We start from the raw sequence: 17,933 nt of genomic DNA, 5'->3' as shown, positions 1-17,933 counted from the left end.
TGATCCCACCCACGTGTCTTCCAGGAAAAGCTGAAAATAAATTGACAGGTAAAAAGGCAATGAGATGACTTTCCTACAAGGTCTTGGAGATAAAATGAAAACTATCTACTTCCTGCCACAGGAAGTAACGGCCTGTATTCCAGGCAATCTGCTCTCCCAAATAAATCCTTTTGCCCATTTCCTTTGACACTAAACAATGTAGACATTTCTTTAAAAAGAAATCTGCAGGAAATCTGGAAAATAATGTTGAATCTATACGGTAGGTTCATGGGTGCTCATTATCAACATACCTCTCTGTTTTTCTGCATTTCTGAAACATTTTGTAATACAAATAACAATGCTGTTATGTTCTACTCAAAATATGGTTTTAAAAAATCTGTATGATAGGAAATGCTGAAAGTAAGAATATTGAAAATATAAATGAATGCCATAGCAGTGCCAAGCTCAATTTTATATAGATGCACATGAACAATGAAGCACACATGTTTATACATACATGTACACACACACACGTATATCCAATTAGAAAGATGCCTTCCCATTATTAAGACATCATTTTAATTGGTAGAGATAGCTAAGGACTCTGTCAAAAAGACTAAGTTATAGATCAAAAGTGATGTTCGGAGGAGAGTAAGACAGCCTGGAAAAGGAAGATCAAGGATAAAGACAGGAGAGTCCTTTAACTTCCTGAAGCTTGTCTATTCTCTGAGATTGCAGGACTGTGCTAAGATGGGATGGGAGTAAATCAAAGCCAATTTCAGCTCAACGCAACCCCCGAGAGCTTAGACAAGGCACACCACAGAAGTGAGAGGCATGTTTCTCCCTGCAATGGTCCTGAATGATGCCTAGCCTATCAGAGAAAAGATTCTTGCCTTGGGTAAGAGATTGAACTACCTGACCTTAAATTTCCCTTTCAGTTTCTCCTAACAGACAAAGAAAAGATCAGGGAGAATGTGAAATTTGGATCCAAGAGAAGGGTAATCTTACTTCCTGAGACTCTGTAGACACAATCAAAATTTCGTTTGCAGGAGAAAATAGAATCAGTCATTTCCCTCCAGGAGGACTACAGGAGCAGCTGACAGTCAGCCAGATCATCAACAAGCACTAAACAGCTGGTGTACACCAGGCCTAGTCCTGTGTGTGCGTGCTAAGTTGCTCCAGTTGTTTCTGACTCTTTGCAGCCACATGGACTGTGGTCTGCCAGACTCCTCTGTCCATGGGGATTCTCCAGGCAAGGATACTGGAGTGGGTTGCCATGCCCTTCTCCAGGGGATCTTCCTGACCAAGAGAGGAACCCATGTCTTTTACGTCTCATGCATTGGCAGGCAGGTTCTTTACCTCTAGCACCACCTGGGAAGCCCAAGCGTGGTCAGAGGAGCAAGCAAAGAAAATAAGAAAATTTCAAAAGCTCTGAGGTTCATGAATTCCTGTTTTCCACTCATGTCACAGTTCACTGGCACTGTGTTCTCTTCAACATGCAAAAATCACTCCCACCATCACATTGTGTCACATAAAGAAGATTCTACCACCGAAGTTCTACCTCCTCCTCCATGCCTACTAGATAAATAGAAGTTAGCACAGGCGAAAGGGGGAGGCCGTACAGGGAAGTTGAAAGAAGAGGTAAGAAGTACACAGAGGCTGATGCCTCTAGATAGGACCTTTGACCCTGTATGTGGAGGAAGCCCAATTTACAGAGCAGAGGAGGCCTCCAAGATGCAGACTGGTTGCTGGAATCTAGTGACGCTTGGCCACACTGCAGACGTTATGCAGGATAAGGCAGTCCCTGTAGTAGGACTCTGATAACATACATTACCTGAAGTAGCTTTACTATCTGAGCTCTAGCATCAAAACATTACCTAGGTATCCAAGCCCCTAAGATGGCACATATGAAAACAAGATCAGATTTGTGGTTATCAGAGGCAGGAGGATTGAGGGAGATTGGAGGAAGGTGGCCAAAAGGGTAAAAACTTACATTTTTTATTTGTCCTTTAGACCAACTTATTTTATATCCATTTGAAACATCATCCAACAAAGGACAAAGAAGTTATAAGTTCTAGGGTTGTAATCTATAACATGATGACTACAGTTACCATGATTGTATTATACATAGGATTCCCTGATGGCTCAGATGGTAAAGAGTCTGCCTGCAATGTGGGAGACCTGGGTTCTATCCCTGGGTCGGGAAGATTCCCTGGAGAAGGAAGTGGCAACCCACTCCAGCATTCTTGCCTGGAAAATCCCATGGGCAGAGGAGCCTGCCAGGTTACAGTCCATGGGATTGCAAAGAGTCAGACACCAGTGAGCGACTTCACTTTCATATAATTTCATTATACATAGAAAAGTAGTTAAGAGAGTAGATCTTAAGAGTTCTCATCAAAAGGAGAAATGTGTTTCTTTTTATTGACATAATGGATGCTCTGTGAGATGATGAATGTTGTGCATGCTAAGTTGTTTCAGTCGTGTCCAACTCTTGGTGACCCGATGGACTCCTCTGCTCACTGGATTCTCCAGACAAGAATACTGGAGTGGGTTGCCATGCCCTTCTTCAGGGGATCTTCCGCACCCAGGGATCGAACCCATGTCTCTTACATCTCCTGCAATGGCAGAAGGGCTCTTTACCACTAGCGCCACCTGGGAAGATATGATGGATGTTAATTAAACATATTCGGTGATCACCTCACAATATGTTTCAATGACACTATACACCTTAAGCTTACACAGCGAAGTATGTCAATTATTTCTCAATAAAATTGGAGGAAAAGATGGCATATTTGAAAAGGAGAGTGAGGAGGAAAGGACTGAGGTGTGAAGACAGCAGAAGACAGTAGGAACAGGATCCCTGGGAAGGGGAGGAGGGCAGGAGGAGAAGGGCAGAGAGCAAATTCTAGATGCTGCTCAGGGGCCTTGGTGGATGATGTGGTTCAGACAGTAATAAAGAATAATCTGTGACAGAACAGCAGTAAGAGGGGCTCCCAGCAAGCCCATCCTACCTCTTTTTCTTCACAGGTGTAGTAGTGGAGGTGGAAGCTGGGGTGTTGGTGGCGTTTGCATTGGACAAGCCTCCAGGTTGCCTGTTTTATCACAAGAACAAACAGTGAGCACATTCCTGAAACTTTTCATTTTATCTCACCTTTGAAAGGACTTACCATCTACTTCTATTCCCACCACAAAATGTTTCACTTGAGGGTGAAAGAACAACAACAGAAAAAGTTCTTCCTTAGTTTACCCATTTTACAAATCACCTGGCTTTCATTCAAATAATTAAATCAGAAGGAATTGAATGGAGAAGTCGTTCATTATATGACATGCTGTGTCTGAAACCCAGACCAATCAATTTCGATGTGCTATGGATTCCAACAAATATTTTGAAATCCTGTCTATGCTGTGACTCACAGAATTATATTACAATTTTTTTAGGATTAAATACTTTTGCTTGTTTAAGAAAACATTTAAAAATCACACTGTTTTAAATCTGTGTGTGTGTGTTAGTTGCTCAGTCATGTCTGACTATGTGTGACCCCATGGACTGCAGCCTGCTAAACTTCTCTGTCCATGGAATTCTCCAAGCAAGAATACTGAAGTGGGTTGTCATTCCCTTCTCCAGGGGATCTTCCTGACCCAGGGATCGAACCCAGGTCTCCTGCTTTGCAGGCAGATTCTTTACTGTCTGAGCCACTAGGGAAGCCAAATCTCCATTTAGCATTTGTTAATATATGCAGACCCTCAAAAATTGAAGTGACTCAGGCCTGTTTCAACTATTGGAAGGCAGTCCAGGGTGAAAATTACTTTTTTTGAAAGTTCAAATCTAAAAATCAGCCAAGTTTTCAAAAACATATCTACTTTGCTTGCTTATAACCACCATTAGTACATTCCAGGGTTAGCAAAACCATGATTTCAAGACTCAGCTGAGCTATAGATGTGATGGGTGTTTTGGGAGGCAAGTGAAATGTGCAAGAAGAAAGAGTTGCCATAGGAGTAGGAAAAAAATTTAAAGTTCTGTGGGCAAAGAAGTAAAGAATCTAGACTTTTAAAAAGAAAAGAAATAAAGAATGACTTAAGCTTCAGTGTTTGATTAGAGCAGAAGTTGGCAAACTTCTTGTGTTAAAGTCCACATAGAGAGTACTTTAAGTTTTGCCGACCACTTCAGTATTTCTATCAATACTACTCAACCTGTCAAAGCTGTGGGGGCATGACTGTGTTACAACGAAACTTTGGCCTGAAGACAATATACCTTGATTTTTTCTTGGGCATATAGGAAGAAATACACTTTATTTTTAAAATGCAAGATCAGTTAAAGAAGTACATACGTCTTTGTCACTTCTGGTGGTTGAAACGTGGACACATTTCTGTTAAGAAAACGAGAAGGCAAAGTTTGAACAGCAGCAAAGAATAAATTCTTGCATCAATTTGCAGTTGTCCATGAATTTAGAGTTATTACTATTAAAGGTTAACATTAGTTGTGAGAAAGAAAAAGAAAGTATCAGTAGTTGAATATATTTGAAAAGCTGATCTCATGATTTTTCACCTTTTGTGTATTAGATTCCAAAAAAAGGTTTTTTTTTCCTCTAGAAATTTCATCTTTTAAGCCAAGTTTTTTTCTTTGATGGGTTCAATAATTTTTTTACAATAGGAATGTAAAATTTACATTTACATGTATTTCATAATGTTGCCACCAGGATGATTTAAACAGAAACATAAATGTGGTAAGAATGATGGCCTGAAGTGATGAATTCTCTTCATTTTGAAGCCAAGAATAAGATTTTATTTTTATTTAACCATGAGCAGGAGCCAAGTTTTTATGCCAGAATTACTTCTGTTTAAAAAATAGAGGATAAGGGTTTACAGAAAGATAATAAGTAGGACTGAAGAACTGTATGTAAGTAAGTAATGCTTAGAAAAATATTGTACTTGACCCTTTCCCCAAGTTAGTAGATACTGGTACCTATTGGTTAGTCGGTTATCCAGGGTATTGGCCTTATATGTTTTAGCAGCATCATTTCTGTTTGAAATCCTTTATAAAGAAATAAGACAAAAGTCTGGATCAACATTTAGGTTTTTAAACTCCTCTTAGACCTCTTTCACGCCAGAATCACTTCACAACATAACCTTTCTCTAGTGAAAACAATTGCTTTTCAGGTGTTACATCTTAGAAAATTTTATAATAAAAAAAAACTATTATACTCACCACAAAATTTATTTATTAGGCCATTTTGATACAGTTTGTAACTTTTAAAGTTAATGCTTTTCAGCTAGACTTTCTGACTCATTGAGCATTTAATTCATTAAATATTCCTTTTCATTATTGTTTATTCATTTATCTACCCAATGACAGTACTTTCTATGTCACTAAAAGGAATCAATGGAAGACTTAAGCAATTTTTAAAAATGTTCTATGCTATAGACAATGCTATATGTTTGTCAATCTCTTTGTTTTCCTTCTGAGCACACAGGAAGACTGCATATCCCAATCTTCAGTACATGTATATTGGGATCATGTGATTGAGTTCTAAAGAATGTGGACAGAAATATTATTCATGACTCCCAAAACCATCATAAAACCTCTTGTATGATCCTCCATGCTCTTTCCTCCTCTTCTCCTATAGATTTGGTGCTCATGGGTTGAAGATGGCAGAATTAAAACATGGGAAGAACTAGGTCTCTGAGTCATTTCATGGAGCAGAGAGTTCCCCTAATTTTCTAGGATATCACTTTGAACTCTGCTGAGAGCAAGCAATAATCTTCTATTGGGCTAAACCATGGAGATTTGGAGGCAAGGGAGAGAACCTGTCACAAGAATTGCTCTACCCTGGCAAATTTGTTTACATTGACTAACACATTGTGTTAATAGGCCCTGGGGACCATCAGAGGTTTAGAACACTCTAAACTTGGGTCTCCATAGTAAAGTAGGTCTGGGAAAGGTGTGTTTGTCTGTCTTTGGGGTCAGTAGACAAATTAGGAATCCTGTAGCCTGCATGCCAGTGGTGGGATCTCACAACTGCAACCTCTAGAAAAGCACATCAGAAAGAAAGCTCTTCCTGAGATGTGAGGCTGTCTTCTGGACTCTGCAGGCTTGCACAAAACTGTAACCCCACAGACTGCAGCCCACCAGGCTCCTCTGTACATGGGATTCTCCAGGCAAAGAATATTGGAGTGGGTTGTCATTCCCTCCCCCACATTGCACAATACTAGCATGGGGAAAAATTAGGTTCTGGAAAACAAAAGGTCAGCAAGAGTCTTCTGCTGATCTCATACTATGGGTCTACTATTAATATAATTTTCTCTAAACTGTTATCTTTATCATTCCTGTTATTTAAAAAAAATAAGCTATGGTGGTGAGCACATAGCATCTGTTTCTTTTCTTTTTTTAATATTTATATATTTATTTAGGCTGCATCGGGTCTAAGTTGCAGCACACAGGATCTTTCTTGTGTCAAGCGAGATCTTTCCTTGCAGTATGGTGGGCTTGGTAGTTTTGGTGAGCAGACTTAATTGCCACCCCACATGTGGGATCTTAGTTCCCTGATCATGAATCGAACCTGTGGATTGCAAGGTGGATTCTTAACCACTGGACCACCAAGGAAGTCCCAGCATCCACTTTACTACAGGGCTTTATATAAACTGTTCCTGGGAAGATGGACAATAATCTTGCCTTGCTCTAAAAAAACTCATGATAGAAAAATATGGCTTATTTGTCCCAGCTTTAAAATGATTTCAATTCCTAGATGTCATTGTGATATGTATAACTAAAACATTTGGTAACTAACACTAATACATGAAAATTCCCCAAATCAACCCCATATAATTTCTGTTTATGGTGCATAATTCTGATACCTTGAATGCAAACTGGTAACTCTTGAATTCAAAAAGGAAAGAACATGGAATCATCCAGAGCTCCATATTCTCAACTGACTGTTCACAATCCAGTTATTAACTTGCACAGAATGAATCCACATTTAAAACTCATGATGTGGAGGAGGAAAAGGTAACCCACTCCAGTATTCTTGTCTGGGACATCCCATGGACAGAGGAGCCTGGCAGGCTACAGTCCATGGGATTACAGAGTCAGACACAACTTAGCAACTAAACTACCACCATCCTCAAGGTATTAGTCATTTTTATATTCACTTGTTCGTTTAAAAATCTTGTAGTAGATAACAAAGTTCATCTTCCTAATGACTTGTAGGGTTTCTACAGTGATTAACAAGGTTTTGGATTAAACATTAGTGTGTGTGTGGGGGGCAATGGAATAAAACAGAATCACTTGTTATGCTTCCTGAAGGACTGAGTGTCTGTTATATGAGAAAATATTATATGATGGGGATAATAATGATCTTTAATTGAGATTTTTTTAAAAAGAGATGTCATATGTAAGGGGTCTAATGCTAATAATACCACCATTGAAATTGAAGCTCATAGAGAAGGTAAAAACAGAAAGCAAGTAAGTATGAGAATATGCTGGTATAAATTATTTGTAGTAAATGAGGAATGTAAACCTTCAGTGTATCTCTTAGACACTCCAGTGCTGCTGCTCACAGAGGGTGCTGGCCACTTATGTTTCATGTGCTGTCCCTCTGGTCCTAGATATCCTTTGTGAAAAGTGGGAAATAAGACGGAAAAATGTGTCTGGGTGGAGAAATGTATCTGGATCAAAATGTCACTCTGTTGATTTTTAAATTATAAATGTATACCTTTTAAAAATAATTTAAAGGTATAAACAAATGATTAGTATTTAAGTTGATATAGCAGTGAAAAAAGCAAAAAAAAAATTTTGAGCCATCCTGTATTTTGGCTTTAACACAGGATTTGCACAGATGTGCAAAAAAAAAAAAAAAAATTTCATGAAGATCACTCAGGTGATCATTAGACCAAAGACTACAAGTATACGCTCTGCACTAATTGCTACTGAGCCTCTGATATGTTTATATTTAAAGGGCTTTGCAGTAAACCATGGTGAATATCATAAACATGATGTCATGTAATCCTAAATTGTAAAACTTAAATGTTCCTTGCAAACTACTCAGACTTTAGAGCCATCTATGAGATCTTCAGAGAAGATAAAAATAATTCTGGGAAATTGCTACTCTGGTACCCTGAAAATAACAATCTGTCTAAAGAAAACAGAACTTTAATTTCAAACATCTTCAAGGTTTAAATAAAGGAGAGTTGTGATGTTAAAATTAAATGAAGTTAATCAAAATTCTACAGTGTTCGTCTTTGTGGGCAATTAGCATGGAATAATCAAAATAGCTACCTACTACTTTTTGCAATTTTCTCTGCTCTTCAGAACATCTCTACAAGGTAGATGTAATTATTTTCATTTTATAGATGAATAAATAGAGTCTCAGAGAATGTGAGTGGCTTTCTCTTGGTCATACAACCAGGAAGCAGTCTGTCTCCGAAGTCTTTCCAGTAGGGCCCACTGTCGTCCACCTGGTTCTGTACTGTAATTGTTGCAACACTCATGAGCAACATGTCTTTCTTCGGTTATTATTTTTCACCTCCACTATCTCTTTCACAACACTAGGGGGTTCAGTATATAAACAATATATAAATAATTATGTGTAATGTAAATAATAATTTATATAAATATAAATAATATAAATCATAATGGACAGAACCATCATTCCAATGTATTCGTCAATTTAACCATCATTCCAATGTGTTCATCAATTTCTCATTTCTTAGGGAGATTAACTTGGTACTTCCCTTAGAAATGAAGTTTCTATCAACTTGTGATATAAGATAGATTGTTTTACTAGGAGTCAGTCTTGGAGACAGGAAATACTTAAATATAATCAGCAACATGATCAAAAGAACCAAAGGAAAACTTACACTTCCACAACATAACACTAGAGGTCTCCCTAACCTAGGTTTTTCCAAATTTCTTATGAACCAATCTTCAGGGTTTGAGCCATATTGAATGCTACGGTATACTATTGATTACCTATGTTTCTTTAGAATACTTCACATTTTTACCGACAGATGTATATTTTAAAAGGGAACTCTTTAAAGGTACTTCAGTACTTTTCTCATATTTATTTATTACACACATTAGTTCTAAAATGGCACACACATGCACACTCCTAATATATTTGATCATCCTCCTCCTAAAATTACTTCACGTCGTACACTTGGAGTGCCCTGCATGATGGGGTCTGACTCCTGCTACCAGGACTTGCCTTTCTTTACCTCCTCTGTGTTCTCTCCCCCACACCTGTGTCCACACTTAGAGAGATGAATGCAGTTCACTGTTGGGGGTGAGCTGCGGATAGGACTGCCTGGGGAAGTAGCTCATCTTCCAAATATGCACTGTTAATCCTCTGTATAGATAAAGCAAGAAATCTCTGGCCTCATTTTCTAGGTTTTAAAATGAAGGGTTTGGACTGGTTTGGTGGTTTGGAATTTTGGCTGCTCATCAGAATCATGTCAAAAACTTTAAAAGATGCCCAAGTCTCCCTCAGACTAATTAGATTAGGATTTAGGGAAGAAGAACTGTTGGAACCAAATTATCAGTGCAGTCAAAAAGCTCTCTAGGTGATTTGGCTTCCCTGGTGGCTCAGATGGTAAAGAATCTGCCTGCAGTGCTGGAGACCTGGGTTCAATCCCTGGGTTGGGAAGATACCCTGGAGAAGGGAATGGCTACCCTCGCCAATATTCTTGCCTAGAGAACCCCATGAACAGAGGAGCCTGGTGGGCTATAGTCCATGGGGTAGTAAAGAGACAAGACTGAGAGACTGACATCTTCACTTTCTAGGTGATTCTAATCTGCTGCTGCGGTTGAGAATGACTAACTGGCTTGACTGTGAGGTCTGGTCTAGTTCATTGATGATGTTCTAAGGCTCCATCTTGACTGGCCTGATATAAACATTCAGACACACAGCCTGTAAAGGCTTAGGTCTCCCACATATTTACCTTTCTTGAGATATAATTACCTCACTTGTAAATTCATCCTTAGAAGTAGGGTTTCCTGCTTCAATTAACAGAGCACTAGGACAGCCCGCAAAGCCAAGATGAACAGACAGAAGCACTGTGACTCCTCTCTCACTCAGAGCTGTGGCGATGAGATCCTGGGTATATACTTTCATGAACTGACTCTTGTCAAGGTTAATTACAAGAGAGATGTTGCTATTAGGGAGATTGACTTAAAAGGCTATAAAGAGTGCAGAAGTGCATGCATTAACTGACATTGGCCTGGTCTGAATATGGAATCTATTAGATGCCATAAGTTTCGGTGTATGTGCTGCAAGGGCAGCCAGTTGCATGTTTGTTTCCAAAGATAGCACATCTTTACCTTACAGGGGTGTGGTTTCAACTATTGATGGCCTGGGACATTCACTATGTCTAGACTCCAAATGAAGATGTTAACTTTGTTCTTTATCTATGCTTAATAAACACTCTGTACTCAGCTACTAAGTTGTGTCTGACTCCACATGACCCCATAGACTGTAGCCCACCAGGCTCATGTCCCTGGAATTCTCTAGGCAAGAATACTGGTGTGGGTTGCCATGCCCTCCTCTAGGTGATCTCCCCCACCCAGGCATTGCACCCAAGTCTCCTGTGTCTCCTATATTGGCAGGCAGATTCTTTACTACTGAGCCACCTAGGAAGCACCTCTACCAGATATAAAATTTAAATGTGACCTGTAGCATTTACACTTCAACCTGAATAGAAATTCCTCGGTTTTCTATTTATGAGCCTTCCTTTCCTTCCATCTAGGAGTGAGCCAACAACAGGCACAACACAATGACTCATGTATAGCCATGTGGTGACTCCATGGCCGAAAGAGCAGTTTTACTTTCTAGAGTAAAGAGCTAATGTCTTCATCCTAGAGTGAATCAAAACTACTGTGTTATTAAAATGTATAGTCTCTCCATAAGACAGTTAAAACAAAAACTGCTGTTTCTCTGCCTCTGGAATGTAAAAACAGAAGTTAGAACAAGAATTGGTGACTCACACAAAAAAAACTATATTCTCTTTTTAAAATTAAACAGATAACATTCAGTGCCCATCCCATCTATACTCAAACCAGTTCCTTTAGAATTTTTCCTATTGATGTACTATCAATTAGTACAAAAAATAAAAGCTAGCAAGATTTTAGGAAAATAGCATAGCAAGTCAAGATTTTGTGAGTTTTGAAGAGGATAATTCCATCTTTATAGCCCTCGTGTTCCTGGGGATAAAATATCATGGTTTGAAGCTCACTGTGGTAAACATTTAGCTGCCTCATGCCTTATAAGAAATGGGATTTAACATATGTTATGCATTCCACTCGCTGGTTCAAAACACCTTACCTGTCCAAAGTGTCATCAGATCTGTACCGACTGATTGTGGCTTTTGGCTCTTCCCTCTCATTTGCTTTCCTGTAGCAAAAAATAATTATAGGAAGATCAAATAAATTATAAAAAATAGTTTACACAGCTTCCACAGATTTGGTAAAATCTTGGCCGGTTGGGGTGGGAGATATATATGTTACCAAGAAAAGACATATTTGGAGTACCAAAATTGTCCCAGGCTTTGACCTGACTAGGATAAATTAGCAAACCCAATTCCCCATGCTAATAAAAGAATTCTTCTTTAGATCCAATTAATCTAATTACAATGTAACATATTCAAATCAAGGATAAGGATATGTGAAACAAAATGCAAAAGAATGCAAAAGAATGCAAAAGAATTAATTACTCATATGTACCGCTTTCAGGGTTGTTGTTGACTTTTATGTAATAGGAACTCAATCCCTTATCATCAGCTCGGTTGTGTTTCCAGCTTCATCAGAACCTTATGCCAGCACAACGGCTACATATCAATCAGTCTATTCCGAGTTCAGCACCGTGGACAGGGTTGAGAGAAGAGGCCTTGCTGGAAGAAAGAGGGAGCAAGAGAGAAGAAAAGAGAGAAACAGGAAACATAGGAAGAAAATGAACAGAGGAAAGTGGTAGAAGAGAGAAAGTACGGATGGGGAGAAGAGAGGGGAGCCTGGGAGAAGTAGGGGGAGGAGAGACAGCAGCAGAGAGCTGAGACAGATGGATAATTTGAAAAAGAGGGAGCAGAGAGAAGAGAAGAAAATTAGAGAAGGAACCATGATCATCAAAGCACTGGAGATAGCTTGATCAGATTAATCAATCAGCAAGAAAAGTCTGTTCAATGTCTTAACCCTGTGATACAGGGAAAGTAAGCTCTTTGGAGAATTCTACCATGATTGACTGTATTTGCATTTCAAAGCATCGTTTGAAGCTGACAGATCAAAGGTACTGAATCAGAAAATGTACCAAAACAGTATACTATTTAAGATGCAATTTTTAACTTGATGTAGTGTATCTTTATTTAGCAAATATTTGCAGGTAAACCATATACTGTACTGATGACAGTATATTATCAGCAGTATATCATCAGCTGAGGAATGAGTTATGAATTAACTATAGACCCTGCACACACAGAGCTAGTGGGACAAGTAAGACCTGTACGTCCAAGCATAGAAAGCAGTCAGTATCAGAAAAGAGGTTCAGGTCAAGTACAAGGGAGTTTGAAGCTGAGAAAGCTTGTTTGGAGAGATGGGGATCAGAGAAGGCTTCCTGGATGAGATAGACATTGAGCTGGGACTTGGAGGATAAACAGACACGAATGAACAGAGATAGAGGGAATAGTGTTTGTTAAGGAAAGAATAATGTTTATAAAAAATGGCTAATGCAATCTCTCGTGCTTTTAAGGAAACTCAGAGTGAGGTCATAGTGAGACTCATCAGCAGGTGTAATGCATGGGTGCAGATGGAACTGACCCCCATCCAGGAAACAGCCCCTCACAGACGCCATAGCTTTGTCTCATTAGCTGCTTTATTCTTCCAGGTACTTATCACCACAGGACATACCACACTGTGTTCATTTACATTCAATCTCTCCCTCCTCTACCTTTAACCAGGAAGCTTCCCTGATAGCTCAGTCGGTAAAGAATCCGCATGCAATGCAGGAGACCCCAGTTCGATTCCTGGGTCAGGAAGATCCGCTGGAGAAGGGATAGGCTACCCAGCCCAGTATTCTTGGATTTCTCTGGTGGCTCAGCTTGTAAAGAATCTGCCTGCACTGCGGGAGACCTGGGTTCAATCCCTGGGTTTGGAAGACCCCCTGGAGAAGGGAAAGACTACCCACTCCGATATTCTGGCCTGGAGAATTCCATGGACTGTACAGTCCATGGGGTCACAAAGACTTGGACACGACTCAGTGACTTTCACTTGAGTCACTTGGAGTTTTATGGAAGCAAGGGTTTTGTTTTGTTCCCAGACTGCAGAATATTGTCTGGCTCCAAAGGGCATCTCCACTGGTACTATTTGTTGTGCTTTCTGCCTCCTTTGACACGTGTTAATGATCTCACAGGGAAATGACACTGCAAAATGTTGTTTGTGCATCCTATGAAGCTTGTCTTCTAGCATGACGAGACTATTGTTTATTTTCCTTTATTTTCAGTCTCTGCTCACGTGGAACTCTTGGGCATGTTATCGCTTCTGCTGGAAGTGCCTCTTTCCCAGCCGCTCACCCACCAGCTACTCTTTCCCACTTGGAAACATCTTCCATCCTTCAAACAGCAACACCAATGAGCACTTCCTCAGGGAGGGCTCCCACTCTTTCAGCCAGAGTTACCCTCTGCTTCTTCCCATAGCATGGCCCAGACTTTTACAAGCACTTTCCATGGTAAATCTGAGTATTTGTGTCTATGGATCCATCTTTTTCCATGAAATATGAGAGCGCCTTAAAATCACAGCTGGTGTCTGATGCATCTTTGTATTCCCAGCACCTGGCACAGTGTCAGCACACAGTAGGTGCTCCAAAGTGGTGTTGGGTGAACACCAAAGTGGACACAACCTCTGCAGAAGGATGGAAAAGTGTCACACAGACATCTATTTGAGCAAATGCAAGGAGAAAAATAACCTACCCTACCTTTTATAAAGATGTCATTTGAGATACTAGTCAAGGAGTCCGGGGGAAATGTCTCAGGCTTTTAGATTTTTAATAGGGAAGATAAAACAGTTAAATGTGCTGGTTTAGCCAGAATGTTGTCCATCTTGAAACATATTAAGAACACGAATCTTAGTTTTCCTGATGCTTCACAACAAGTATGATCTTTAATAGTTTCAGAGAAAGGCAAATACAATGGAGGGTGCATTTTCCACTAGTGCCTGGATTCAAGTTATCAGGTTCCCTTTGTTTGGTAAGAGAGGGCCAACAGAGAACAAGAACATAAGCTTCAAAATCATGAAGACTCAGGACAGGTCACAGGACAGTCAGCTAAATCACAGAAGAGTCAAACAGAAGAACTAAGGCTGGGAACCCAAAAACCAATGGGATACTTCATGTAGAGGGGGGTAAACTCAGGACCCTTCAGTTCAGTTCAGTCGCTCAGTCGTGTCCGACTCTTTGCAACCCCATGAATCGCAGCATGCCAGGCCTACCTGTCCATCACCAACTCCCGGAGTTTACTCAAACTCATGGCCATCAAGTTGGTGATGCCATCCAGCCATCTCATTCTCTGTCATCCCCTTCTCCTCCTGCCCCCAATCCCTCCCAGCATCAGGGTCTTTTCCAATGAGTCAACTCTTCGCATGAGGTGGCCAAAGTATTGGAGTTTCAGCTTCAGCATCAGTTCTTCCAATGAACACCCAGGACTGATCTCCTTTAGGATGGAGTGGTTGGATCTCCTTGCAGTCCAAGGGACTCTCAAGAGTCTTCTCCAACACCACAGTTCAAAAGCATCAATTTTTCTGTGCTCAGCTTTCTTCACAGTCCAACTCTCACATCCATACATGACCACAGGAAAAACCATAGCCTTGACCAGATGGACCTTTGTTGGCAATTAGAACACGTCAAAATTCTGAACATTTTTTAAATGGTTTAAAAAATTCACAGATAAAAATTACAAAATAGGCATATTCAAAGTGTCCACTTAAGTTTTTTTAAATTAATTTTTATTTGAGTATAGTTACTTGGGGGCTTCCCAGGTGGCTCAGTGGTAAAGAATCCACCTGCCAATGTAGGTGACATGGGTTTGATCCCTGATTTGGGAAGATCCCCTGGAGAATGAAATAGCAACTCACTCCAGTATTCTGGCCTGGAGAATTCCATGGACAGAAGAGCCTGGTGGATTACAGTTCATGGGGGTCACAAAAGAGTTGTATACAACTTAGCAACTAAACAACAACTTACTTTACAATGTCTACTTATCTTTTTAAAGCCCCACCATGAAAAACAATCATAGTCCTTTACTAAGTATGTCTTGGTGGTAGACACTGGCTATTGAACCAGATAAAACTTTTGTCTGAGAAATAACTAGGTTCTTCTGCTGGGTGTGGTTGTTTGTATGTGTGTTAGTATCAATGTGCTTTAGTAAGAATATTGTCTATTCATTTTATCAATCTTAGATTATTTACATCATGTGACTATGAGTTTTGCTTAAATTTTCCTACTAATTTACATTTGCCTGGCCACTGGCCACTGAGTATCATTTAGTGATTTTCCACATGCCTAGGAGTTTCTGAAAAGAAATGCTGTTTTCAGTCGCTAAATCATGTCCAACTCTTTGAGACCCTATAGACTGCAACACACTGGGCTTCTCTGTCCTTCACTATCTCCTGGAGTTTGCTCAAACTTATGTCCATTGAGTCGGTGATGCCATCCAACCAACTCATCCTCTATTGCCTCATTCTCTTCCTGCCCTCAATCTTTCCCAGCATCAGGTATTTTTTCCATGAGTCAGTTCTTTGTATCAGGTGGCCAAAGTATTGGAGTTTCAGCTTCAGCATCAGTCCTTATAATGAATATTCAGGACTGATTTCCTTTAGGATTGACTGGTTTGGTCTCCTTGCTGTCCAAGGGACTCTCAAGGGTCTTCTCCAGCACCACAATTCAAAAGCAACGATTCTTCGGCACTCAGCCTTCTTTATGACCAACTCTCACATCCATACATGACTACTGGAAAAATCACAGCTTTGACTCTATGGACCCAGTTGGCAAAGTGATGTCTCTACTTTTTAATACACTGTGTAGGTTTGTCATAGCTTTCCTTCCAAGTAGCAAGTGTCTTTTAATTTCATGCCTGCAGTCACCAACCACAGAAAAGAAATGTACTGTCCTATAAAGCAAGTGAACTCAGCTGTTATTTCTCTTTTAGGGTCCCTTTCTCTCAGGCTCAGAAATATCTTATCTCATCATGTTTCTGTGGGAGCCCTTGCTCTTTCCCATCAGGAAGGCCAACTTGGTAAGGTGAGAAGTGGATTGATGATTCTACACCTCCAAGCTGTATTTTAGGAGCATAAAGCTGGAGAAGCACAGTTTGCTTTGTGAAAATTCCTGATGTTATCAGATTCTCCTTCATGTGCCCAGAATGTCAGGAAAGCTTGTGGCTAGGCACCAGTATTCAACCTTGAACAAGTCTACTCTCAGAAACAACTGTCTTTGTGTTTCTGCTAATGATGTAACTTGTCTGAAACACCTACCTGTCCAAGGCATCGTGGGAATTATGTCTGTGGAGCACCACCCTACCGTAATTTTCATCTCTGCAGAGAAAGAACAAAATTAAGTCACATGAAAAGTCCTCACAGTCTTTAGTAAGCATTAAATAAGGCAGACGGGAAAGAGCTCGCAATGCTTGGCAAAGTTAATTCATTTTACTTCAGGCATAAGAATAAAACTATGCATTTATTTTAACCAGTCACCACTTGAAAGAACACGGTGAAAAGAAACAAGTTTGGGAGTACAAACGACCATTATTCTGATTTATCCCATGAGATTTCCAGGTGATTCCACAACAGGATGAGTGTTTGCTCTTTGGTTTTTGGTTTTGGTTTCTTTCATCAGAGTGTGGGAACGCTCAGCCAACTACTTGTGTATATTAGAAGCATGCTGTTAGAAAGTGTTCTAGTTTCATTCTTTCACAAGTGGTTGACCAGTTTTCCCAGCACCACTTGTTAAAGAGGTTGTCTTTTTTCCATTGTATAGTCTTGCCTCCTTTGTTGAAGATAAGGTGTCCGTAGGTACGTGGATTTATCTCTGGGCTTTCTATTTTGTTCCATTGATCTATATTCCTGCCTTTGTGCCAGTATCATACTGTCTTGATGACTGTGGCTTTGTAGTAGAGCCTGAAGTCAGGCAGGTTGATTCCTCCAGTTCCATTCTTCTTTCTCAAGATTGCTTTGACTGTTTGAGGTTTTTTGTATTTCCATACGAATTGTGAAATTATTTGTTCTAGTTCTGTGAAGAATACCGTTGGTAGCTTGATAGGGATTGCATTGAATCTATAGATTGCTTTGGGTAGTATACTCATTTTCACCACATTGATTCTCCCAATACATAACCCGGAATATTTCTCCATCTATTTGTGTCCTCTTTGATTTCTTTCATCAGTGTTTTATAGTTTCTATGTATAGGTCTTTTGTTTCTTTAGGTAGATATACTCCTAAGTATTTTATTCTTTTTGTTGCAATGGTGAATGGTATTGTTTCCTTAATTTCTCTTTCGGTTTTCTCTTTGTTAGTGTATAGGAATGCAAGGGATTTCTGTGTGTTAATTTTATATCCTGCAACTTTACTATATTCATTGATTAGCTCTAGTAACTTTCTGGTAAAGTCTAGGGTTTTCTATGTAGAGGATCATGTCATCTGCAAACAGTGAGAGTTTCACTTCTTCTTTTCCTATTTGGATTCATTTTATTTCTTTTTCTGCTCTGATTGCTATGGCCAAAACTTCCAAAACTATGTTGAATAAAAGTGGTGAGAGTGGGCACCCTTCTCTTGTTCCTGATTTCAGGGGAAATGCTTTAAATTTTTCACCATTGAGGATAATGTTTGCTGTGGGTTTGTCATATACAGCTTTTATTATGTTGAGGTATGTTCCTTCTATTCCTGCTTTCTAGAGAGTTTTTATCATAAATGGATGTTGAATTTTGTCAAAGGC

General features: G+C 39.7%; 1 protein-coding gene across 12 annotated transcripts in view; it reads right to left on the bottom strand.

Annotated features, from left to right (window-relative positions):
• Window positions 1-17,933, bottom strand: part of SCEL (sciellin) — a 119,422-nt gene that overhangs the window by 81,052 nt on the left and 20,437 nt on the right. For 9 of the 12 annotated variants that reach the window (XM_043892382.1, XM_043892376.1, XM_043892377.1 and 6 more), the window contains exons 4-8: window positions 16,478-16,537; window positions 11,292-11,360; window positions 4,943-5,011; window positions 4,308-4,346; window positions 2,991-3,071 (exon numbers count right to left, since the gene is read on the bottom strand). In XM_043892382.1, the coding sequence (XP_043748317.1) occupies window positions 2,991-3,071; window positions 4,308-4,346; window positions 4,943-5,011; window positions 11,292-11,360; window positions 16,478-16,537 (318 nt within the window). The remainder of the gene's footprint in view (window positions 1-2,990; window positions 3,072-4,307; window positions 4,347-4,942; window positions 5,012-11,291; window positions 11,361-16,477; window positions 16,538-17,933) is intronic. The other 3 variants (XM_043892379.1, XM_043892383.1, XM_043892384.1) reach the window with 3 other exon arrangements.

This window comes from Cervus elaphus, chromosome 30 (assembly GCF_910594005.1).
Source record: "Cervus elaphus chromosome 30, mCerEla1.1, whole genome shotgun sequence".
In the NCBI taxonomy this organism is placed as follows: domain Eukaryota; kingdom Metazoa; phylum Chordata; class Mammalia; order Artiodactyla; family Cervidae; genus Cervus; species Cervus elaphus.
The sequence above is the reverse complement of the archived record's forward strand: the minus strand, read 5'-3'. Positions and strand labels throughout refer to the sequence as shown.